The 24,321-nt window shown below is 40.6% G+C and overlaps 2 protein-coding genes across 4 annotated transcripts in view; both read left to right on the top strand.

Annotated features, from left to right (window-relative positions):
• The window catches only part of pde4a (phosphodiesterase 4A, cAMP-specific), an 85,114-nt gene extending 67,525 nt beyond the window's left edge, over positions 1-17,589 (top strand). The window contains exons 5-15 of one of the 3 annotated variants that reach the window (XM_079564418.1): positions 1,762-1,811; positions 2,747-2,859; positions 7,501-7,594; positions 7,676-7,839; positions 7,923-8,021; positions 8,107-8,271; positions 8,540-8,639; positions 9,812-9,966; positions 10,051-10,173; positions 12,319-12,501; positions 14,172-17,589. In XM_079564418.1, the coding sequence (XP_079420544.1) occupies positions 1,762-1,811; positions 2,747-2,859; positions 7,501-7,594; positions 7,676-7,839; positions 7,923-8,021; positions 8,107-8,271; positions 8,540-8,639; positions 9,812-9,966; positions 10,051-10,173; positions 12,319-12,501; positions 14,172-14,651 (1,726 nt within the window). In that variant the 3' untranslated portion in view covers positions 14,652-17,589. Of the gene's footprint in view, positions 1-1,761; positions 1,812-2,746; positions 2,860-4,929; positions 5,408-7,500; positions 7,595-7,675; positions 7,840-7,922; positions 8,022-8,106; positions 8,272-8,539; positions 8,640-9,811; positions 9,967-10,050; positions 10,174-12,318; positions 12,502-14,171 lie in introns of those variants that run through there. The other 2 variants (XM_079564416.1, XM_079564417.1) reach the window with 2 other exon arrangements.
• Positions 17,590-17,966: 377 nt separating this feature from the next.
• prkcsh (PRKCSH beta subunit of glucosidase II) lies at positions 17,967-22,990 on the top strand. The gene is made up of 18 exons (XM_079564476.1): positions 17,967-18,077; positions 18,319-18,432; positions 18,548-18,664; positions 18,740-18,835; positions 18,913-18,970; positions 19,044-19,161; positions 19,258-19,387; positions 19,555-19,639; positions 19,761-19,839; positions 19,944-20,027; positions 20,434-20,589; positions 20,668-20,764; positions 20,998-21,067; positions 21,251-21,340; positions 21,899-21,973; positions 22,051-22,150; positions 22,228-22,384; positions 22,789-22,990. The coding sequence occupies exons 2-17, from the start codon at positions 18,339-18,341 to the stop codon at positions 22,369-22,371; spliced, it is 1,593 nt and encodes a 530-aa protein (XP_079420602.1). The 5' UTR covers positions 17,967-18,077; positions 18,319-18,338; the 3' UTR covers positions 22,372-22,384; positions 22,789-22,990.
• Positions 22,991-24,321: the final 1,331 nt, after the last annotated feature.

Here is a 24,321-nt window from a genome sequence, read left to right as displayed (position 1 = left end):
CGCTCCGGAGTATAAGTTGCACCCGCCAAAAAATGCATAATGAAGAAGAATAAACATATATAAGTCGCTGCGGAGTATAAGTCGCACCAGCCTTGGCAACTACCTGGGCACGGAGGCGTAACTGCACCGTTGACAAGCCTCTCTCGGCAGCAGATAGTTCAAGCACCCAGTGTGAAAGTAACAAACATTGTGGGATTATATATGTTGATATATAAATCGCACCTGAGTATAAGTCGCACCCCAAGCCAAACTATGAAAAAAGCGTGACTTATAGTCCGGAAATTACGGAAGTTCCTTACCGTGATAATTGCCCATTATTATCACGGTAAGGAACGTTAACAAACATGTCAGTGCTTTTTAATACCATTTTTAAGCCCAAATATAATTGTTTAATGCCACAAATGCAAAGAGGAGAAGATTAGCAGCAAACATTCCAACAAACAGAGGAATAGGGGCAACAGTTGGATTTGCAACTTTTGAGAGAAAAAAAGTGTAAAATTTCAGCCAAAACTGCAGCTTCATGTGTTCTGGACCAACATTTGATTATGTTTGACAAACTCGTGCAGTAAAAACAGGCAATTCTTTATTTTTCAAGAAATGTAGATTTGATGCCAGTTTGAATCCAATTAAATGCTTTTTAATGACATTTAACGCCTCAATTTTGGCACAATTCATTAATGATGATGATGTTGATGCCCTGTGAATAACTGAGAGAAGGCTGATTTATGAAATGCTAAACACAGGTGTGAAAACCAACAAGATTTCTGGGATTCCTGGTTCAAACCATGACAAAAAACTAACGGAGATGTATGTAATGTAAAGTAAAGGTCTAGAAGTGTCACTTAAAGCATATGGACACTACAGAGTTTTAGATGTACTTATTAAATAGTCAGTATGGACAGTGTTTGCTCGCAACATTCAATCCCAAAGAGAGTTGTATTTTGCATTTCTAAAAAGGTCTGAACTAGACGGTTACCGGGTTATACACATAGTGAGACTTATCAGTGCAGGATTTTTCGCTGCTCGCTATAGGGATACACCTAAACAATTGTACCCTTTGTCATTTGCAAATCGTGACCACTGACCGTATTGCGATTTTGGTTTGATTGCGATTAATCTCTGCAATCCTAATTCTCTTCTCTTCTGCAGCTCATGGGAAAAAAGCTATTGCTGTCCTGATTAACCATGTTATGATGATTATCACTCAGAGCTGAAGCAAAAGGATCTGGCATCTATCCAATTTGCAGATACATTTCTCAGACTGTCTCTTCCTGTGTACACAACAAGAGATGGTCAATAAGACTAAATTTATTCTGCTTTGTAATGCAGCAGACAGAAGGAGCTCGACTTGGCTGCCTTTTAGCTCAACATCAATATGATATATAAAAAGCAACGCGCCATAGAATTATCAGCATCTATAATTATGCTTTTGTGCTCTGGAAATGCCTCCCCCTCCGCAATTATGAAACCACATGGGTAATTTAAAAGAGAGATACTTTGTCTGAGACTATTTTTGGATATTTCAATATTCATACCGACAAACTGACTGTTGAACATGCTCCTTTCTCAGAGATCATTTACATTAATAGACCTTGTTTGTCTCTTTTGGAGTCTATAAATATTGCACCCACTGTACTTTTCCCTCTGTGAGCTAAACATTTAATTCAAACTAAAAAAAAAACTGCTGACTATGCGACACCGCCCACCAGGGGGCAGCATTGATTGACGTTTTCTCTGATGCATTGCTGTGTGTGTCCACAGGAGGTCACCAGTGACAAGCCAGCCCACAGTTCCCCAAGCTACACTCTCTGGTACTGTATGTTGTCACTAATTAAAACTCTTAGCGCAAACTGTCCCCTTGTTGTCCCCTCACACTATTTTTAGGATAAAGAAAATCCCATCTCACCCAAATGCATCATAATTAATGACAAAGAGTGCTGAGGATCCCAAATTCCTGAACATCATGGTGAGATTTTGTGGCTGTAATGTTCAACAAGAAGCCAAAGTTGCTTCTTTTTTTCTGGTTGACATTTTCCAGTTTGTAGCACTAAAATAGTAACAGAATAATATATATCAATAGTATAACTAATATTGCAACTTGTATTAGTCTGCTTGCATGTATGTTTATATTTTATATATTATTCCACAATACAGCTTTGGAAATAAAACTAGGAAGAAGGAATTTCTTCATTACTGTTCTAAACCTCAATTCTTTGAGGATAGATTATCCAAAACATGCATTGTCCTCCAGTTAGGTAAACCTGTCCAAGATCCCTGCTCAAGATGAGTCCCCAGGTGCTGCACTGCCCCTGACAGGCTCCCCTGAGGCACTAGCTGAAGGATGGATCAAATATAGAGGACAAATTTCCTTTAGGGGACCTAACCTTGGTCCGATTACCTAACCTGGGTTTGGATTAATGTAGACTTTATTGTTCCCATAGAGAAAACTTTGCCTTTGACCAACCCTTCAGTCCCGCTGGGGTCCAATGTTTTTTGTTTAAGGGGAAAACCCGTGGTTAGAACATGAAAACTCTACACAGGTCTGGGATGAAATCTACAGACAAAATGCTAATTAAAAGCAATATTAGCACATATTCTAAATTATTACAAATATGATCATATAAAAGCATTTGATCAAATATTCATTATGAATTTCTTCTCCCACTGACTTGTAACTTCATATGACATTGCATGTGTGTGACAGTTCATTATACGTGATGTGCATTGCCTGTGTGCCCTTCACCAGAGGAGACGTACCAGCAGATGGCTCGGGAGACTCTGGAGGAGCTGGACTGGTGTCTGGACCAGCTGGAGACCATTCAGACCCACCGCTCCGTCAGTGAGATGGCCTCCAACAAGGTATGCACCTGTCAACAAGCACATTATTACACCCCCGCGTGCCTGTGTTCGTTTAACTCAGTGCAGACAGTAAAGCGTTCACAAGTATTAAAAACTGAGAAACAGGCGCTTGTCCCTGTTTTCAAACACGTCAAAACACGACTGAATTGAGTTTGGTAATAGGAATACTGCAATAGTGAGTAAAACATCAAATGTATAATCTTCAGCAACTATACCACTATAACAGTAATAATATGGTAATAGTAAAGGGGAAAAACATGGTAACTAAGGAAAATAGGGATAATAAGCCATCTGAGCTCTTAGTAGTGAGGAATGCACTATGAAGAGCAATCTAATCAAAATTCCTATTTAGGCACTACAAATTAATTTGCAAACATTCACATTTCCTCTCTCCATGGGGTTTTGCTATGGTCGGAAATGCAAGTGATTCTTGTTTTAGTTTAGCACTTCATATTTCAGCCATTACTATGTTATTGCACTTTTAGGTGCAATGCTATTTCCATCCTATAACTATTCTATTACTGTGCAGTAAAGTAATGTGTGCAGTAAAGTGCCCGATTTTTTTTCACTGACTCATGAAAATTGCATTTGTGGAAGTAGAGAGACCCCTAGTGACACAGTGAGGACGGTGTGGTGTAGTGGGTGAGAGAGCAGGAGGATGCGGAGAGGGGAGGGGCCGGGATAGGGTCCTGATGCTGCCGTGTCTGCTGTAACCTTGGTTGCTATCGAACAGCAGCAGGGTCTACCCTTCCTTTTTAATCATTGGCTTTCCATTCTGACCACCAGCCATGTGGTGTGGGGAACGACCAATGAAATACAGGCATTGCTCCTTTAATAGTGATGGATCTTAAAGCTACAGTAGCAGCTGACATTGTTTGTATCAAGGTACAAGTATTTTATTAAGGTGTTTGATAGTAGTGCAATGATTTGAATCATCCAAGTGTGGACATTTGGACTTGGTATTACAATGACTGGTTGCCATCCATTTGAGGATGCTACAACTTGTATTTGGGTCTGTGTGATGAGCAGCTAAAGTCTCCCAGGGAAAATAATGAGTGTGAATAGGAGCTGTCTTTAGCAGCCACAAATAAGCTCCAAAAGCCCTGTGCCAAAATGGAGGTTGACACATGAATACTCCTCTCAGTCTCTCACTCCACTCACACCCTTGCTCGCACATATTTTCGACAGACGTACATACTGTCTTGCTGCACATGCGCAGTGGAGGCAGAGCACAGACAAACACATGCACGCGCCTGCAGCCATACAGCCTGATTAGCTTGCGAGAGCTGTCTACAGCATCCAGGGAAATGGCGCAAGAGGCACAGCATTGGAGAAGGATCGGCAGCCTATAGCAGCATCATCGGACCTCTGATATTTGGGAGAGCTGAGGCATGGATTGTGCAGGAGACAAGGACTAGCACCCAGGACGAGGCGCCCTGACAGAGAGTGTGAGAGCAGTGAGAGACAGCAGGAGCGGGCTGATGCACCGGTAGAACTGGGCCGGGCCTGTGGAGCTGGACCGTTGGGGGAGGGGCAGCGGAGGAAGCAGAAGGAGCAGCCTGCCTTTCAAAAACCACGGCTTGTCTGAGATTCTTCAGCCTCTGCCCGACCACTTTGGGCCGCATCCATCCTTCAGTCTCCATCTTTAGTCCATTTGCTTGTGGTTCTGCTCTGATGTTACTGCTGTCAAATGAGCTTTATTTGCCATTTTCACTGGTCCGTCATATCTCCATCCTGTCATAACAAGCTTTACGTCCCAAACACCCTCATTGTTTAGATATTTCACTGTTTCTCTAGCGGCTGGCTTAGAGCAGCATAATTGTATTTACATTTGTCCTTCCTACTTCCTGTGCTCTCCCCGTGTGCCCTTCACTCAGTCCCTCTCACTCTCTGTTTTCATCCATCTTCTCCCTCGTCTCTTCTCTGCGGCTGTAAGTGGATTTGGGTCAGTGTGCTCAGCAAATGGGATGAGATGTAGTCTCCAAAGTGACCAGATCCAGGGGGCTCCTGATTTGCACATCAGGAGGGGGGGGTCATTGATTTTGGACCAGTGAGTCAGGACTAAAGGCCAGTCTGTTTTGGGGGGCTGCATGTAGGACGCCACCCCTGCCCTGACCCCCTTCCCCCCGCTCCTGTCGCCCCCGCCGCTCTGGAGTGTCGCAGGTACAGCAGTTGTGGGCTCTCTCCACACACCGTGACGCCCTCATGCCACTGGGGTGCTTGCGGTGGCCCTGCCCCGCTCCACTACCGCGCCTCCTGCTTGTGCCCCCGGCCCAAAGCCAGCACGGGCCTCAACATGGGAGTGGTGGAGGCCATTGACCCGGCACCGTCACCCTGCCCTTCGCCCGTACCAGGTGGATACAGGCTGCCCCGCTCCTCCAGCTACAGCCCGCTGCAGGGGAGGGCAGGGGCCGAGCTGGACCTTGGTGCGGCCGGAGGGGTCCTGGATGGGGGTGGGAGCGGAACCCCAGCTGAACGCAGGACGCCTCTCGTGGACCTGTTCTGTGAGACGTGCTCCAGGCCCTGGCTCATTGGCTGGTGGGATCAGGTAGGGCTTGGAGCTGACACAGGCCTGGCAGCAGCCATCTTGGATAGATGCTGTGGACACTTTATGGATCTGTTATAGTTCTATGTCCAGAAATGTACTGCATAGTATATTTATAGACCTAGAGAGAAACACACATTTAACCTCAGCTGCACTAAAACATAAAATAATACAAAATAAACATACACCCACTTATTACATTGTAGTTAAGCACTATACCTTAAGAATGAAGTAAACAACATTATAGTTTTACCTACAAAGCCCAAAACCTCAGTCATGTTGTCTTCTAGTGGAGCACTATGTCACATAATGCCCATTTCCGTCCCCCGCACCTGCGTCCGCCTTCCCTCTCTCCCTCTGAGCTGCCTAAGGCTGGCCTCAGTGCAGGCTTGAGGAGGCCAGAACTGTTGTCAGTGAAGGACATTGTTATTGTCTCAGTGCTGCATGCAGCGGCTTATGGTGAATAGGTGACTTTCTGTTGTGTCAGGTTTATGGGGTTTTTAGACCCCACATGTTCATTGAAAAACTGTATTTGAGGTATTTGTTATTACACTTGTATACTGTGAATATTCAAATAGTATGTGTACTATCATGTTGTCATGAACAGTCCCTGTGTGACCGTATGAGTTGTTGTTAGTCATGAGATTATGCCCTCCTGGGATCCTGACATATGTGGATCTATATGACTGTTCCTGCGTGTCTGTTGTCATGCATGTGCACCGTTCACACGTTTGCTTCATTAGCCAGTTTCAGTGAAAGAGTGTTGTTTGTCCTGGCTCTCGGACTGGCACCGTGGAAGTGTTGGTTGGCAGCTATGACTCAGCGTTACAGCATTAGGGAAGGAAAGAGCGAGAGAGAGCGAGAAACAGGGGGAGGATTTGGGCTAAGTGTGCCACTGGGTTTGACTGGCTGCTTTTTCAATTATCTATTGTTTGAGATGTTCGTATAACATCTTCAATTGTGGGGCAAAATGATGAAATTCACTGCAATGATCTTCAGGTGTTCAAAGTTGTTTTGATGAGGGGCTTTGAGGGCAGTGAAGGAGAGTGTTGTTTACCTTGTGCAGGAGGCACAGGCTGGTTTATAGCAGAGAGATACGTACCAGGAACAGCAGAGCATTGACCTTGGTAAAGGTCAGACACCTGCCTCAGATTGTCACCCAAGCAGCCATCGCTCTCACATCGAGCTGAAGGACTGAGGAGGCAGTTACCACAGCAACCACTCTGGGTTTCCATGGAGACGGTTATGTGTGAAAGATCAGTCAGTGGGACACAGACTGAGGTCTGGTCCAAACTGCATTGTCTTTACATTTGACTAAGGACAAAAAGGACAACAATGTCTTGAAAACTACTGTCAACATATAATAATAAAAGAACATTTTGGAACTGTGTTATATGAGTGCTGAGACACTAAATGACTAAACACAGGCTGTCATTCATGCGTGTGGTACTATATGAAGACAACATGGAGCAGTGCTACCAGTATATTATTACTGCAGTGAATCAATGATCAAGAAAATAAAAGTAACTGAGGCTTAGAACAGGATGTTCCCAGCCTTGGAAAAGACGTGGTATGATTCATGTTTTTATTTCTCACCCTTCAGTTCTTGCTGTAAATAATATCTTACATAATGAATATGATAAATATTAGAACTGTTAAGCACAAAATGCCCAAATCTCATAATGACTTACTATGGCTGCACAATATGTTGCGAAATGCTATCGAGATATTGCGGGACACAATACCCATATTAAAGGAAGTAAAAGCACTGAGGTCTTGTATCCGATGGAGATTTAAAATGCGTGATCATTTTTTTTAAATGTACAAAAGCTAATTTAGTTTCAATTTGGCCACGCTTTGGTTTTCTTTTAGTATTTCAAGTCTTATTCTGTCACATTTTGATGAAAAAACTATTGCTGAGGGTTTAGTAAAAAACATTTTTGGATTGGAATTGGTTTAGCAGAAAATCGTGATTATTGTATTATTCAAGACAGTTTCTCATATTCCACAGCCCAACTTCTAACCCCAAGAATAAATTCCTTTTTTTCTGTCTCTGATTTGAATGACAAACTTATTTTTGTGTGTGTTTGTCATAGTTCAAAAGGATGCTGAACCGGGAGCTGTCCCATTTGTCAGAGATGAGTCGCTCAGGGAACCAGGTGTCAGAGTACATCTCCACAACCTTTCTAGGTAAAAACTACTCACAGTAAACCAAGCCGAGATAACCACCACTCTCCACAGCGGCTGACTTGAGACGGTTGTCCTCCACAGACAAGCAGAACGAGGTCGAGATCCCATCCCCGACGCTGAGGGAACGAGAGAAGCCCATGTGTCACATCAGTGGTGTGAAGAAGCTCACGCACAGCTCCAGCCTCTCCATCTCTGCCATGCCTCGCTTTGGCGTCAAGACCGAACACGAGGATGCTTTAGCTCGGGTAAAGACCTGGTTTAGTTTGGTAACCAGGCTGGATATCACATGTACACTGGCTAAACCGTTCTTTTTTGTGTCAATATTTAGGAGTTGAACGACTTAAACAAGTGGGGCCTTAACATCTTTCGGGTGGCAGAGTTTTCTAATAACCGGCCTCTGAGCTGCACCATGTTTGCCATTTTCCAGGTGAGAAAAAGCTACACACACGCAAACTATGCTTCAAAGGCGTGGTGTTTTCTCATCGTCTGTGATCCTTACGCCTCTGTTGCAGGAAAGAGATCTGCTCAAGACCTTTCGGATCCCTGTCGATACATTTGTCACTTATATAATGACACTAGAGGACCACTACCATGCCAACGTGGCCTACCACAACAGCCTGCACGCGGCGGATGTCACTCAATCAACTCACGTCCTGCTCTCCACACCAGCTCTGGATGTAAATATCTCGACAAATAGACCATCTTTTACAAATAAGAAGCAAATGTTTAGAAGAAGACAGTACTCGTGCGCACTGACAGTACAATTTATCTATTATTCTATGTTTCTTTCGTCAAATCACATTGAAACTAAATCCTAAATCCAGCTTTTATGCTAAAAAGTTACTCATCTAGTATTTCACTTCTACTTGAGTAATTCTTTGGGTCAGCCCCTTTTACCTCTACCTGCAATTGTGTATTATAAGTACTGCATGCTTGTTGTTGCAGGCGGTTTTCACAGATCTAGAGATACTGGCTGCATTATTCGCCGCTGCCATTCATGACGTGGATCATCCCGGAGTGTCCAACCAGTTTCTCATCAACACAAGTGAGCAAAATGAAAAAAGATTTCATGCTTGATTATCTGTGAATTTTTTATTTGAGGTTCTTTTTTTTTTTGGGGGGGGGGGGGGGGGGGGGGGGGGGGGTTGACAGCAAGGCAAATGGTGATCCTAAATATGTTTGGCTCACGAGACGCCTATAGTGTAATATTGAGATGCTGCGAAAAGATTGTTAGCCTCCTTCAAGGGGCTAGATGCAAGTTGGCCATTTTATACTCACTACTGCCACCTCAGGGCATATGTATAACTGCACCTTCTATCTTAAGCTCGTGCATGACGGAACTTCGGACCCAAAGTGACATCTTTTTGAGTGACAGTGCAGGATTTTAGAGGCAGTTGTGGTGAACAGGTCTCATTCTACACATTAGGACATTGCTGGAACATGTAGGGGGAGGAAAGTACATCATTTTACCAATTTCAAACTCCATATAGTCCCTTTAATTAACACTAAAAGCGGTTCATAGTCAGCAGTACATCTCCATCTTTAAACTACCAACTACATTATTGATGAGAGTGTGGCCAAAATTTCATCCAGGGTGAGGAGGTGGTTGGAAAGGGGTGGGAAAGAGGTCATTTTTGTGATGAAGGAGAACCCCTCACTCCCCTCACTCCCCTCAGGCAGATGCCAGGGGAATGTAAAAAGAGTTGTTGATACCGATACTCAGGATACTACTAACAAGGTAAACCCCTCCCTTTTAGATCTGTATAAATCCTACCAAGGCCGTGGGAACCCAGGGTGCTGAGGGCACTACAGCACCCACTGGTGGATAGTTTGCGAACTGCAGGCAATATTAATAAATACTAAATATGCACAGAAAAAGGGTTTTGGGGTAAATTTTGTCCCTGAACACCCCCTAACAAAAATCCTATACTGAATCCTACCTCAACATGAAAACAACCCAGTACAAATGACGACTTAAGAACCTTTGGAAAGGGAACTAATTTGTGTGAAAAGGTACTACAGGGGAAAGCACTCTTTTGAAGTTTAGGTTTATTTTACGATGTCTTTCTCATGAACCATTTTAGTGAAAGCCATATTTCTTTCTTTTTTTTTCCATTTAAAAGTAAATAAATTGAGATAAAGCAATGTGAGAAAAATAAGATCATTTAATTGCGATATCGGCTCCCATTTTGACCTGCATGCTTTGTGTACTGCCAGACTCTGAACTGGCCTTGATGTACAACGATGAGTCCGTGCTGGAAAACCACCACTTGGCCGTGGGCTTTAAGCTGCTTCATGAGGACAACTGTGACATTTTCCAGAACCTCAGCAAACGGCAGAGACAGAGCCTGCGGAAACTGGTTATCGATATGGTGAGCGAGCATTTACCCTCTATTCGGTAAACAAATCCAGTTCAGCTCGGTTTCTGATCACGATATGTTTACGTGTTGTCCCAGGTTTTAGCCACAGATATGTCGAAACACATGAGTTTGCTGGCAGACCTCAAGACGATGGTAGAGACCAAGAAAGTGACGAGTTCTGGCGTGCTGCTGTTGGACCACTACACGGACCGCATACAGGTGAGATAACCCATAGATCTGCTGACGTGGGAGGTTCAATTCCTACTATAGCTTGGTTGTACTGCGGTTGCATCCATGGGCTATAGTGGAGCAGCATTTTTTGGCCAAATCATTGACTGTTTGATACAAGCACCTAATTTGGCTTAACTGTGGCATAGGACCACGAGTGTCATTTTTCTAAAGGATTTTCTATAGAATTTCAAATGATACTTATTATGTAGATAGGCCTCGTGTCAGACTTGTGATAGTGATATTTCCCCTTTATTAACTTCTTTAACTTTAACCTTTTTTAATCATAATTCTCTGAAGAGTTGACCTCAGTTTATTCCAAGTTCAAAATATTATGTTCCTGCTCAGCCTTGTTTGGTCCCAGGACTCAAAAACCTCTTCTTTGGGACTTGCTACATTCAAAGAACTAGGTCATAATACAGGTGCTCGTCAAATGCACACTATCGTTGTGTCCTTGGGCAAGACACTTCATCCTACTTTCCTCCAGTGTCTGCGTACACTGGTGTATGAATGAGAGTGTGAATGGGCCTTGGGCCTGATAAAGGTAGAAAAGCGCTATATAAGTTGAGTCCATTTACCATTTATATAATTAGAATATCCTGAAAAAAGTGCATATACTTCTGTTATTCAACTTAAACTGTGAAAATAATATATGATAGATTCAATACATGCCAAATGAGATATGCAAAACCTGTTATAATCTTTATTATTATGGCTCACAGCTTGTAAAAACCCCAAATTAAAAATTTCATAAAATTAGAATATTTTGAAAATGGCTATAAGCCATAATCATCAAAATTTTAACAAAGGCTTGACATATGTCACTTTGCATGTAATGAGGTTTATATGATATAGTAGTTTCACAGTTTAAGTTGAATAACAAAAGTAAGTTGTTCTAATTATAAGACAAGAACCTGTAAACACACACTTTGTCACAGGATTAAGAAATGATGTACAAAATATCCAGATGATTAGGATAATAATCAATTTAATATTTCATATTATTAGTCCGTTTTTCTATGTTTTCACACCTTAGACATGTTATAGAGCAAAAAGGGTTTAAAAAAAATGTCTGTGAAACTTTGTCCGTTGGAAAAAACTTTGTCATATTGTATTTTTTGGTGAATATGGGCCTTTCTGTGAACATATTTTGGACTAAACTGCTCCAGGACTACGCTCTTTATCCTCTTGGCACAAGTATGAATGAGTGTATTAGTGAATAATTGGTGGCAATTGGCACTGAACAGCAGCCACGTTTATGTCAGTCAGCTCCAGGGCAGCGATGACTATGAATAATACAGTGTCAAGCTACTTTGATAACTATGATTAGATTCATTATTAAATTGTTTGAAGAAGAGCATGTGTGCCCTCCTTTTAAACTGTTAAATTAACATTGTTTATAGAAATTGTTCATTTTACATTTATTGACTTTGAATATATGATGAAGGTCACTCTTGCATGGCTTTATTGATATATAACATGTCTTTTACAATCGTGTCCTGTCCGTAGTGTTGAACTGTGCTAAACCCTTTGTGGCTTTTTGTGGATACACAGCAAGATGTGCTTCAGAGCTCACACACTGATCCCGCCATTGTATCACATCCCAGAGTCCTGATAAATGTCACCTTGAGTTTTCTGCAAATAACTTCCTCTTATTATCAAACGAGGGCAGCATGATGTGAGGAAAAAAGTGGTGCAAGAGCTGTCTTAAATATTGCGATATTTTACGCAACAATTTTAACACATTAAATTTATAACAATTAAATATTTTCCATTTATTTTCTCCCTTCTTTTCAACACTTCCTTATTGAGTGACGTACTAACTGTTGCATTTACTTCCTCTTCTTGATCACTGAAGCATTACAATTGGGATTAAATCAGCAATTCTTGTTATAACATGAATATTTAAGTCACAGCACACATTTTTATCACATCCAGGAGAGATGACTGACATATGAACTGATAAACTCATACAAAAATCACAGGAATTTCACGACACGGTTGCAGATGCATCTAATAAACTGCACTTTATCTTGTAAATACCTACAGCCATTGCTTCTGAAGTCTATGGTCGTGACAAGCAAAACGTTGACATTTCTCACACATTTTACCTAATTGTGCCTGACTTGTGGGCAGGTGTTGAGGAACATGGTGCACTGTGCTGACCTGAGTAACCCCACGAAACCTCTGGCCGTGTATCGACAATGGACCGAGCGAATCATGGAGGAGTTCTTCCGACAGGGAGACAAGGAGCGGGAGCGAGGGATGGAGATCAGCCCCATGTGCGACAAACACACGGCATCTGTGGAGAAGAGCCAGGTGAATAAAACACTGTTGTTCAAATTTGACGACTCAAGATGAGACTATTGAGACTACAACGGAAAAATGAACTTCTTTAAAGGGGCTAGATGCAAGTTTGCCATTTTATACTCACTACTGCCACCTCAGGTCTTACGCGTAACTGCAGATTGTATATTAAGCTCGTGCATGACGGCACCTCGGACCCGAATTAACACTTTTTTGAGTGACAGTTCATGATTTTAGAGGCAGTTGTGGTGAAAAGGTCTGGGCTCATTCTACACATTAGGACATGGCTGGAACATGCCGGGGGAGGAAAATACATTATTTTAGCATTTTTAACTCTATATAGTCCCTTTAAAGGAACAGGCTACCGTTTTTACATACTGTGATATGTTCTTACCTTAGCTTAGACGAGTTGATGCGTAACTGTCTGGAATGTTGTTAGCATTTAGCCTCTCCCAGCAGTTGTATAGTGCCAAACTGGGGTGAAGTTAGAAGCTACCAAGCGGTTCCACGTTTTCCCTAATTTTAAAGTTATGTGAAAAGTGACACGATCCATGTCTAGTTACACAAAATGAAACATGTCGATTTTCTAAGCAGATGAAAAGGGGAACTATATAGTAAGGCATAATAATACCTTAGGAGCACTTCGACCTCTGTGCAGTAAAGTGAGATGTTACTGGCGGACGTTGAAGTACTCCTATTTTTACGCCTTAAGGTCAGCACACACTACACTACTAGAAAAGTCGTGTAGTGTGTGCTGACCTTTACAATATAGTTCCCCTTTTTATCTGCTTAGAAAATCGACATGTTTCATTTTGTGTAACTAGACTTGGATCATGTCACTTTTCACGTAACTGTATTTAAATAGGGAAAACGTGGAACAGCTTGGTAGCTTCTATCTTCACCCAATTTTGAAGCTATACCTATGCTCACGCAAAGACCAGACAGCTACGTATCAACTCGTCTAAGCTAAGGAACGAACATATCTCAGTATGGAAAAACAGTGGCCTGTCCCTTTAAGTGTAAAAAAGGTAGAATTAGACGGCACCATTTGCTGTTAAAGGGGCTAGATGCAAGTTGGTCATTTCATACTCACTACTGCCACCTCAGGTCTTTCGCGTAACTGCAGATTGTATATTAAGCTCGTGCATGACGGCACTTCAGACCGAATCAACAACTTTTTGAGTGACAGTGCAGGATATTAGAGATATTGGTGAACAGGTCTGGGCTCATTCTACACCTTAGGACATTGCTGGAACATGTAGGGGGAGGAAAATATATAATTTTAACATTTTCAAACTCCGTATAGTCCCTTTAAACGATTAAATGTTCATGTTTTCTGGTAGTTTTCTGGTATGTGTGCAATCACTGTGCTTCTCCACAGGAATTTTTTTTAAAAATGACACAAAGTTTCCTGTTTTCTACATAAGACAAAATATACCTGTTCACCATGACATTTTCTCTTCCAACTTTTTGACCAAAAATATTACCTCAAAGGTTTATTACTGACATGCCGTTTTGAGATATAGCATCTAATTTTCACAAAAGTACCTAAAATGCAAACCCAAATGATTAATGCAGAATATTGTTGATTTCTAACCAACCCCAGCTCTTCCTCTGATCCCCAGCAGGCCACCTTCTGCATTTTTAATCAAGCCAAATCACATGCGTTTTTCTTCACGCAGGTGGGCTTCATCGACTATATCGTGCACCCGCTGTGGGAGACGTGGGGAGATCTGGTGCACCCCGACGCCCAGGAGATCCTGGACACGCTGGAGGACAACAGGGACTGGTACCAGAGCACGATCCCGCAGAGCCCTTCGCCGCCGCCACTCAAGGACAAGGAGCTGAACGCCTGCATGGACAAGTTTCAATTCGAGCTCACTCTGGAGGACAGCTCAGAGAGAGACCACGCAGAAGACAGCGATAAAGCAACAGAGAATCATGTGGCCCAGGACAGCAGTCAGGGAGAGGACGAAGAAGGGAAGAAAGAGGAGGAGATGGAGGAGACTGAGGACATTATTGAGGAAGAGGAGGAGGCAATGGAGGAGGAAGAGGAGCAGGAGAAAGAGCATTTAGAGCTGAGAGTCGACAAGGAGAGACTGTCCGACACAAGTCCTGTAGAGGAGGAGGAGGACTCTTCGTCACAAGCTGAAGATACATGAGGTTTGCTCCAACGTCCCCCCTCCTCTCTTGCACACGTCATCTTCAGCTTGACTTTTCAACGGCCAAACCAAGAACAAATAAAGACTGCAATGACAATATAGACCTTTAAATCTATTTTTCAAAAAGGGAATAAATAAGTTGCTTAAAGAGAAGTTACACATCAACTGTAGATTTGGAGTGGTGACAAGTGTCTGGATGGATTTGACAACACACTTTAGACTTTGAGGATTACTGATGAGAAAGTGAAGGCAGCGTAGCACTCTGGGACAGAAATGCACACACATAAAGTGGCATAATGTGAAATGTAAACACCAATGCAATGTGTGTCAGAGCATTAGATATGCAGCAGAAGTGTGGTCAGCACTCTGCATGCAACAACTGTTGGTTTATGTGTGTGCATTTTGGTGAAGGACACTGGTCAGTGATCTCTTTGGAAAAAGCCATCTTTTATTGGAGTATGTAGTGTCAGTCAGAATTAGTCTTATTAGTAACATCAACAAAACTGTTCTCTAAAAAGCTACACATGAGTGACTTTTTCTCATTTCAGTCAAAAAGAAAAGATAAAACTCAAAAGAGTTATGGAGGACAGAGAGAAAGAAGATGCTGCTGTGATGAAGGGGCTGCTCTGGGCCCGTTAACCCTGATACCCTTTACACGGAGTGCTACTGGTGCAAGATGGCTCTGTGCCTTTCTGAAACACCAGCTTCCTGAACGAAGCTGTCGTGAAGCAATGCATTGTGGGACAGGAGTGTGACTGTCTGAGTTTTGTTTTAAGTTCTGAATGTCTCTCTTGTTAGCCAATTCCTTACTGTTCATGGTATTGTGATGTGTATCACTCACATGAAGTTTTTGTGGTTTTAAGCTGTAAAGTCTTCCTTTGTTGCTCTTCTAGTGAAATAATAACTCAGAACTCTAGCTGCAGAGCAATCAGCCACCTCCGCAACCACCAATGAACTCTTTCCAGATTACATTTATCTCTTTTTTAAATGATTTGTTTTCTATTATGAGAATAAGCCATGTGATGCTTTGAAGCATACGTTTTGCCTATAATTTACTGTTTAGCACTTGCTAAATAATTTTAAAAGGGTACAGAAATCTTCACTTGCCATGTCACAACACGTCTATTGAGTGTTTTCTCATAAAGTACCATTTTCACCAAAGTAAAGGGTGGGAAACTTCAGGTGGAGCCATTCAAAGAATGGTTATTTTAGAAAATCAGGAAGAAGAATGTCAGGGATAAGAAGCACGACTTGGCCAAAAAGAAAAGTGGCAGTCCCTAATCACATTTGTTCATTTTGATGCTTTTTGCCTTAATGCCAGATGCAGGATACATTCCTGTTAGTGTGTCTATATAGATTTTAATAGATCCTAGTATATTTATATTGTGACTGTATGCCTATTTATGTGAAAGTCTATGTGTTCATTTCACATTTGAGAATAGAGGGATAGAGGGACACTGCTGTCATCTCATTGTTGCACAAAGAATGTCTTGTTTTGTAAAAATGTTGCAATGATGATCCTATAGTTTGTTACTACCTGAAGGAAATAAGAAAAGGAGTTATCGAGAAGAGTTAATTTAGATGCCTTTTGATTCAACATTGCCAATGGAAAGCGGGTTCTTAAAATAAACAGAGCAGAAGGCTTAAAGATGCATTTGATCAGCACAGGTTTGTTTCAGTGTTTGTTTTAACAGGGTACAAATAAAACCATCTCGTGTGTGGTTCTCTTGGAGGTAGAGAAGTTTCTGCAGGTCAGTAACTTGCTCGGTACAAAAGGAGCCTCAGGGCCTCCACAAAGGTGTCCCTTAGGTGGACTGGGAATCCAGGATCACCAATACACCTTTTTAAATTTTCGACTCCCATATGCATCAGCCTTTTTGCTTTTATGATGTGTTGCTTTGTTTTTGTGGCTTCTTGTTTAATCAAAGGCCACAAAAATACCAATATTTAATTGCCATACAAACACAATACTGTAGCAATTGTTTCTTATTAAAATTATTCAATTGATTGATTGCTGCCATTGTTTTTAAGATGAAAAGAAAACCATGGGAAGAGTTTTCTTGTTTGTGTACAGTTTATTTTTATATCATTCTGGTGGCTGGTCTGGAAACAAATCACTTGTTGATGATAATAGCTGTAAACATGATCACTCTTGTAAATATTGTAATATTGGACTGTAAACTAGAAGTTTATCAAAAGTCATAATGATTGAGGAATAACCACTTAAGTGAACCACTGAAGCACTGCAGGCCACATCCTCACCTCTTTATTGTTTTCCTTTCTGTTGCCAATGTTCACTTTAATTGTTCAAATCAAATCTTTGTACTAGCACTTTATTTCATCAGGTTTCTAAGCAGACTGTTTGTTTCAGGTGGTGGGCAGTCTGTCCTGGTGGTTCGGTCATGGGCGGTCACTTGCTGATTATTCAATGGTTTATGATTAGGCTACCCTTTCTCAGTGCATAACCAACTTTATTTAAAAGTCAATTTGAGATTTTTGACTGATAAAGTCAAATATATGCTTGTGTTGTCACTGAGGCTGTGATTTATACACATAAATGTGTCCTTAACCATGTTAGTGCTATCGCCACCTCTGTTTCTTAGTAACTTTGAACACTAACCTGGTGATGTTACGCCCCCTTGTGGCCGAGCTGGCAGGTTGTTGTCACAGACTTGTTTAGAGAATAATTCTCTGGGCTTTAATTCCTGTTTATTCACAAGAAGAAAAAAAAGGTTGTTTAAGGGGAAACAAAATGAAATGATTGTAATAATTGTACATGATCTTGCTGTAATGTGTAAATGTGTCCAAGTTATTTTTATTATATTATTTTTATGAAGGTTTATCCTCTTAACAGAGCTGAGGTGTCATTTTGTGAATAAATGCATTTAATAAGCAAACATCTATATATAAAAACAATACAATAGTATATCTGTATATTTTTCTTTTATTTCACTGTTCAGTACTGTAAAGTGTGTTAAAATACAAATAAAGTAAGATTTTTTTTATAATACATGCAATAACTGTGTTGGGATCAGATGGGTTGGGATCCTTGACGGAATGATTTGTTCTGATACTAACTAACTTCACTGCACCTTTACATAGCATCTCTACAATAGATAACGGATAATTCTTTAGTTTAGCATCTTGGTGTACTCATTGTGTTGTGTTTTTCTAAAACATACCAAAGACTCGTCGTAGGTCATGACCATAGACTGTAATGACCATAGTCATGAGCCTCGAGACTCCTGCTGCAGTCCTCTCCTTCCACATACACGTTCTAAGCAAGCTCTCGTCCAATCACTGAATCGTGAAAGCGCATGCGCAGTAGCTTAAGCGGAAGGTAGACGCCGACCATTGATGAGCCATTTGCTTGTTCTTCTTAGAGGAAAATACATTTCATTCTGTTAACTTCACTTGATAAACTAGGTATGTGTTGTTGATTCAGTTTGTTGAATGATCTTCTGAACAACTTCGCGCTAATCGTCTGCAACGGACATATTTTTCTCTTCTGGTAACGGTTGACATTGTTGGATGCTCGCTGTCAGACAAGTCGACATTTTGATATAACGCTAGCGATCAAATTCGATACCTTGTTCCTGCATTAGTTTGTTTTGTGTCGTTTGTTTTTGGCATATGTTTTGTAACCTGTTCGCATGTCTGTTGATAGGTAGCAAACAGTCTATCCAAATGACAATTATGCACTGTCACTATCTGGTGCTGTTGCTGGTTGTAGGGATATCAGCCGTAGAAGTGCAACGACCCAGGGGTGTTCCCTTATCAAGTAAGGATCAAGCTTTTACATATTGGATTCGGATTGCAAAGAACGATAAGAATCGTACAATAGAGATATTGTACCATGCTTTAATATGACACTGAAAAATTACTTTGATTTTCAGAGCGACCTTTTTATGAAGAAGGGAAGCCCTTTACTTGCTTGGATGGTTCCCGCACAATCCCATTCAACAGAGTGAATGACGACTACTGTGACTGCCAGGATGGATCAGATGAGCCAGGTGACAGAACAGACACACTGCAGATAAATATAAAAAACACAACACTTAACTATTCTCAATAATGTCCATCTAAAGGTACTGCTGCTTGTCCCAATGGCCATTTTCACTGCACCAATGCTGGGTTCAGACCTGCGTTTATTCCTTCCTCTCGTGTCAATGATGGGATTTGTGGTAAGAATGTATTTTATTTATATTTCTTAGATTATGATTGGTAATGATAGCAAGCGCTAATCCTATGCCTTCACCAGACTGCTGTGACACAACAGATGAGTACAACAGTGGCGCTGCTTGTCAGAACACTTGCAAGTACGTCTCAATGAGCCATGCACATATGCCTGTTTCTGTGACTTCTGTATTTATAAATGCATGTGTTAATCAGGGAGATGGGGCGCAAGGAAAGAGAAAGCCTTCAGAAACTGGCAGAAATTGCGAAAGAGGGATTTTTGCTCAAGCAGCAACTTATCCAGGAGGCCAAAAGGGGATTAGAAGAAAAGAAGGTAAAGTGCTTCTGAGAAAAAGAGTTAGATGTGGAGAAAATGCCACATAATACATATTCAGGAAAAAAAAAAATTAACCTGTGTCTTTGCAAACAGGGTAAACTGTCCGAAGTTCAAGTCAGTAAAAAGGATATGGAGGCAAAGGTGGAGTCTCTGAGAACAGTGAAAGAAACTGCAGAGAAGCCAGAAAAAGAAGCGAAAGAACGCCATCTGAAGGCCTGGGAAGGTAATTGCAATGTTCTTTCCAAGACTAATTGTACTGTGCATGTACATATCGCATCTGATGTTTGTAGTGCAATTTGGTGTTGATCTGTGTATGCGCTATATTGTTGGCTGAATATAACTAGAGAATAAAGTAAAGTAGTATTTTCCATGACCATGTATATTTTCCAGATCAAAAGGCTGTCATACGCATGGAAAAAGACAAAGCTAAGATGGCTGAGGTGTTTGCAGAACTGGACGATGACGCAGATGGCAGGTAAGCATCAACATTTGTGATGTGAGGCAAATGTTATATGGTGGAGTAACATTACATCCTCAATGTAAGCTTTGTAAAGTTTGAAATCAAGAGGTGTAAACTAAGTATTTACTTTCCCCAGTGTCTCCATGACTGAGCTCCTTACTCATTCTGAGCTTGACCCAGATACAGACAGCTCTTTTACTGAAGCCGAAGCTCAGGTAACTTGATTTATGTTGTCTTTAATTAACATTACATACGGAGATGCAAATATTTTAACGAAATAGACCAGAAGGCCTGTATATAATTTTATATATATTTTTAGGGCTTGTTGGGAGGAGTGGACAAAGTTGATTCTTCTGCATTTGAGACAGTTTGGAATGGAATCAAAGACAAGTACATTTCTGAGGTAATGCTTTCAGTTATTGTTACTTAAAGAAGCTATCCTTGATTTTTTTTAATTTTCTGTTATTGGAATAAAATTTGTTTTGTCCTCTAGTAGTATATGGTAAAAGCAGACATTTATCCAAAAAACACTGGTTTTAAAGCCTTTTAAACAGTCATAAAATGTCAGGCTAGTAGGCATTTTTTACGGTGAAGTGACAGTTTTCCTCCCTTAAAGTTGTGAAATCGGGTTTAAACTCAGTCCCTGTGACAAATGTTGATGTTGTAAATGCATTAGGAAAGTTTGAGATGAGTTTGGACCAGAAAATATCAATTTGAAGAGTGACCCTGTTTCTTTGTACAATCAGGTATAGCTCCTTTTAAGCAATGCATGTGCAATCGTTGCTTATTTTAATCCTTTTTAATATTAGGCTAAAGCAGATACTACCATAGAGACGCCACCGGAGGAAAACAAGGAGCCAGCAGCTGACAGTGAATCTGAGCCATACCCCGACGAAGACATCCCTGAGGACGACGATGATGAAGATAACGAGGAAGAGGAGGATGAAGATTTGGATGATTATAAAGTAGAGTTTTTGTATTAAAACATCTGCAGTACTGAGATCTGTTCGTGACTCACACTGAGGTTTGTGTTTGACATGTAGAGCCCTCCCACAACAGACGCTCAAGAGAAGAAACCTGACGAAGATGAGGAAGGGACTATGCCACCCTATGATGAAGAAACGCAGCAACTCATCGATGGTAGGCATACAAAACGAAATGAGTCAGCTCAGGAGTGAGTCACCCTGTACAACATCAGTAAAGATGTGGCTACATTCTCATTAGTTTGACAAGCCAAGCCATACTGTATATACTGTATACATATAGAGGTCCTGATCCAAAATCATCCTGAACTACTGGAGCAGCTTAGTCTTAAAGTACATTTCTTTCTTATTTAAAATTGAGGTTCATTTTAATGTTTATCTTATTTTCAGTTGCTCAGAAAGCCAGAGATGAATTTGATGAGGCAGAGAGAGCTCTCCGGGAAGTGGATGATCAGATCAGGTAAGTACTCAGTCTGCATTTAAAGGAGCTTTTTCTGACAGTAATGCAATCAAGTGATGGTTATCAAATTACTGTCTTAACTTTTGTGGTGTCCATTAAAGGGAACGACAGACTTTTGCTTGATTAGGATGCTTTTACTAAATGGACCAGGTCCATAAAGGATACGTTGTCTGTTTTTTACAGAAACATTGAAAAGGAAATCTCATTTGACTTTGGACCCACCGCTGAGTTTGGATACATGTACAGCCAGTGTTATGAGTTGACGACTAGCGAGTAAGTACATTTTAAGAGGTGAAATAGCACAATACAGGTATAGAACATACCAATCGATCAAAACATTAAATATAGTGTCCTTTTCATACAAAAAAAAGTTAAACAAAGATATTTACGTAATAAACATTCCTCTCCCCTTACCCTCCTGGCCACCCGACCCGCACTGTTTAGCACTCATGCTTGTCAGCTTCAAGATCCTGGGTTTGAACCCCCATACCCTATGTCTGTCCCAATCAAATAAACAAGAACAGACAAAAGAAATAAAGGCCTATCAATGTACAAGAGGAAAAACTGGAGGCAAATGCTATTTTAATGCAATAATGCTCAGACCTGACTCTGATTCTCCCAAGTAGCCGACTGAGTCACAAAACTCCTTTATATCTCACAATGTCAAAGCAGAGACTAAAATGAATCATACATTAGTCATGCAATGTACAGCCTTATAACACGCCTGAATCCGGACCGCCTATTGTAAATAAAGTTCACCAAATTGTTGTTTGCCCAATACTTAACTATGTAAACAAAAGTCTTAAACTTGATTTTCCTCTTTCTTTTTAGGTACATTTACAAGCTCTGCCCATTCAATCGAGTATCGCAGAAACCCAAATTTGGCGGATCAGAAACAAACCTTGGGTAGGATGACTTCACTCTGCTTAGTATCGTTTAGTGATACAAAAAATCTTGACTCCTTTTCATTTGTGTAACTTCAGGACATGGGGCAAATGGGCAGGTCCCGATGATGACGTCCACTCTGTGATGAAATATGAGCACGGGACCAGCTGTTGGCAGGGACCCAATAGATCCACCACTGTGAGACCACCAAGGCCTATAGCCCAAATTATCTCCCGATGAATCATTCAGGGCGATAACACCTCTTTCTATTTCAGGTAAAGTTAACTTGTGGGAAAGAGACGGTCGTCACTTCAACCTCAGAGCCTAGTCGCTGTGAATATTTAATGGAGTTCATTACACCAGCCATTTGCAAGGAACCTCGGAATTTGGACTTGACAGATGGGCATGATGAACTCTAGCAAAGTTCCAACGGTGAGTAGATCTGTTTCTTAAATGTGTTAAGTTGAATTGAAGGAAATAATAAGACTGTGGTCTGTGATGCAAAAACAATGCGAGTCAGTCACACATACGTTGTATTTGTGTGATATGTGAAATGTGAGTCGAGTGTAGCGTTCATGCATTTTGTGAAGAATCAGTTGAAGAGATAGTTGAAGAGCAGGCCAGGACGACACCAAGCAAAAGGTAACACCAGTTTTAAGATGAGTTTATTTGAGGTTAAGGTCCATTGAAGAACTGTTCTAGACTCAACTTATCCATCGGCATGTTTTTACTGTTTTGGTGATAAATTATTAATTTAAACATAACTACATTTTGCGCTTTACCAATACAATTGAGAGGTTGTGAAATGACTAGACTAATGAACTATACTCTTGCAGATTGCTCTGTCTGGAGGGACCACAGTTACTGCAACAACAAGTTGTGCAATCAAGAGAAACGCCATATCAGCTCCTTTATCTACGAAGAATAGGAGATTCCCTGTAGTTGTGATAATCTGTACATTTCCAGCATTTTCTGCTATGTTTTGTGCTGTTTTTAAATTTGCTCTTTTCAGTGTCATTCCATGGTATGTCAATAAAGAAACATTTTAAATCTTCAAACCATTATGTTTATAATTGAGTCTTTTATTATGATTAAAAAACATTATGAGTAGTTGCCGTAGTTCACCTGCCCCTGCAAAAATAATGAGTCAACCCCACAGTAGTTTTGAAGCAAAATACGAAACATACACCGCATTATTTGTAACTTTTATTTTTTCTGGCATGTAAAGTACAAATAATTAAACAATTCCATGAAAAAGTCTTCAAGCGTCATCAGCAGAAATCCCAGTAATAAATATCCTAGACTAAACTGAAAGGTTTATTTTTTCTTTGTTAAATTTTGTTCGTTTTGGTCATGTTTGGAAGTATGAGATTTTGTAATTGTTTTTGATCATTTTTGCCTTTTTGATTTGTTCTACCATTCCAGGCAAATGTAAGAAAAACATCACTAAGTTACTGCGACCCCTCTAAATAAATAGACACAAAATACAGTTGGTTGAGAAACAGAAGACCACTGGACCCCCTCGTCACTCTAGAAACTCGCATGACATCCTTCCTGAAGCTTCAATAAATATGTTTTGGAAAAAGCCAAATATCTTTACAAGGCTTCATAGACAATAGCAATGACAGGAAGGTGTCTTGGGAGCGGCTCAAACTTGGGACATCCCTTTGGTCCTTGCTAATTGCTAGACCCAAATCTGGGCCAGCGTCTGGCTATAGGGGCTGTCCCATGTCCCAAAGGTTCTCCGAGTGGTTTGAAAAAACAAGACTGTGATTAGATTAAATAATTAAAAGATTTTCATTTAACAAGACAAACAGAACACAGGCAGTAAAGGCATAACATCTAGCACACAGCATGTATGTTTATACACTTCAATTAGTTAAATATAGCAGTGCATTCTTTGACTATGGAGAACGTTTCCAAATTGTACTTCTAAAGCTGTTTTTCTATTTGTCCCCCTTTTTAAGAAACAAAATGGTGTAACCACAATTTTGGCAAACTTAAAATCTTTTAAACTTGCAAATATAATGAAATAAACCATAAATATACACAAAACATACTTTGTACGAGGCAATAATAATAATAATCATAATAAATAGTTTTTAAGTTAACAATAAGTTAAAACTACAAGCTTAAAGTCGCCCAAATAATACAAGTTTGTTGGCGCTATTTTGAATTTTTTCAGTTTAAATTATTTTATGTTGCAACAAAAGCTACCACAGACTTTTACAAACACAATTAAACACAGTTTGATTGAAATAAAAAAATCTAACTAAGTCTAAAATCTGCATACACTGTAAAAACTGCAACTAATTCAATAAATGGAAGAAAAAGAATGAATTGTACCCAATTAAATGCAGCCAAAAAAA

This window comes from Gobius niger (assembly GCF_951799975.1).
Source record: "Gobius niger genome assembly, chromosome: 10".
Lineage (NCBI taxonomy): Eukaryota > Metazoa > Chordata > Actinopteri > Gobiiformes > Gobiidae > Gobius > Gobius niger.
Note: the sequence above shows the minus strand (reverse complement) of the source record. Positions and strands in the feature narration are given on the sequence as shown.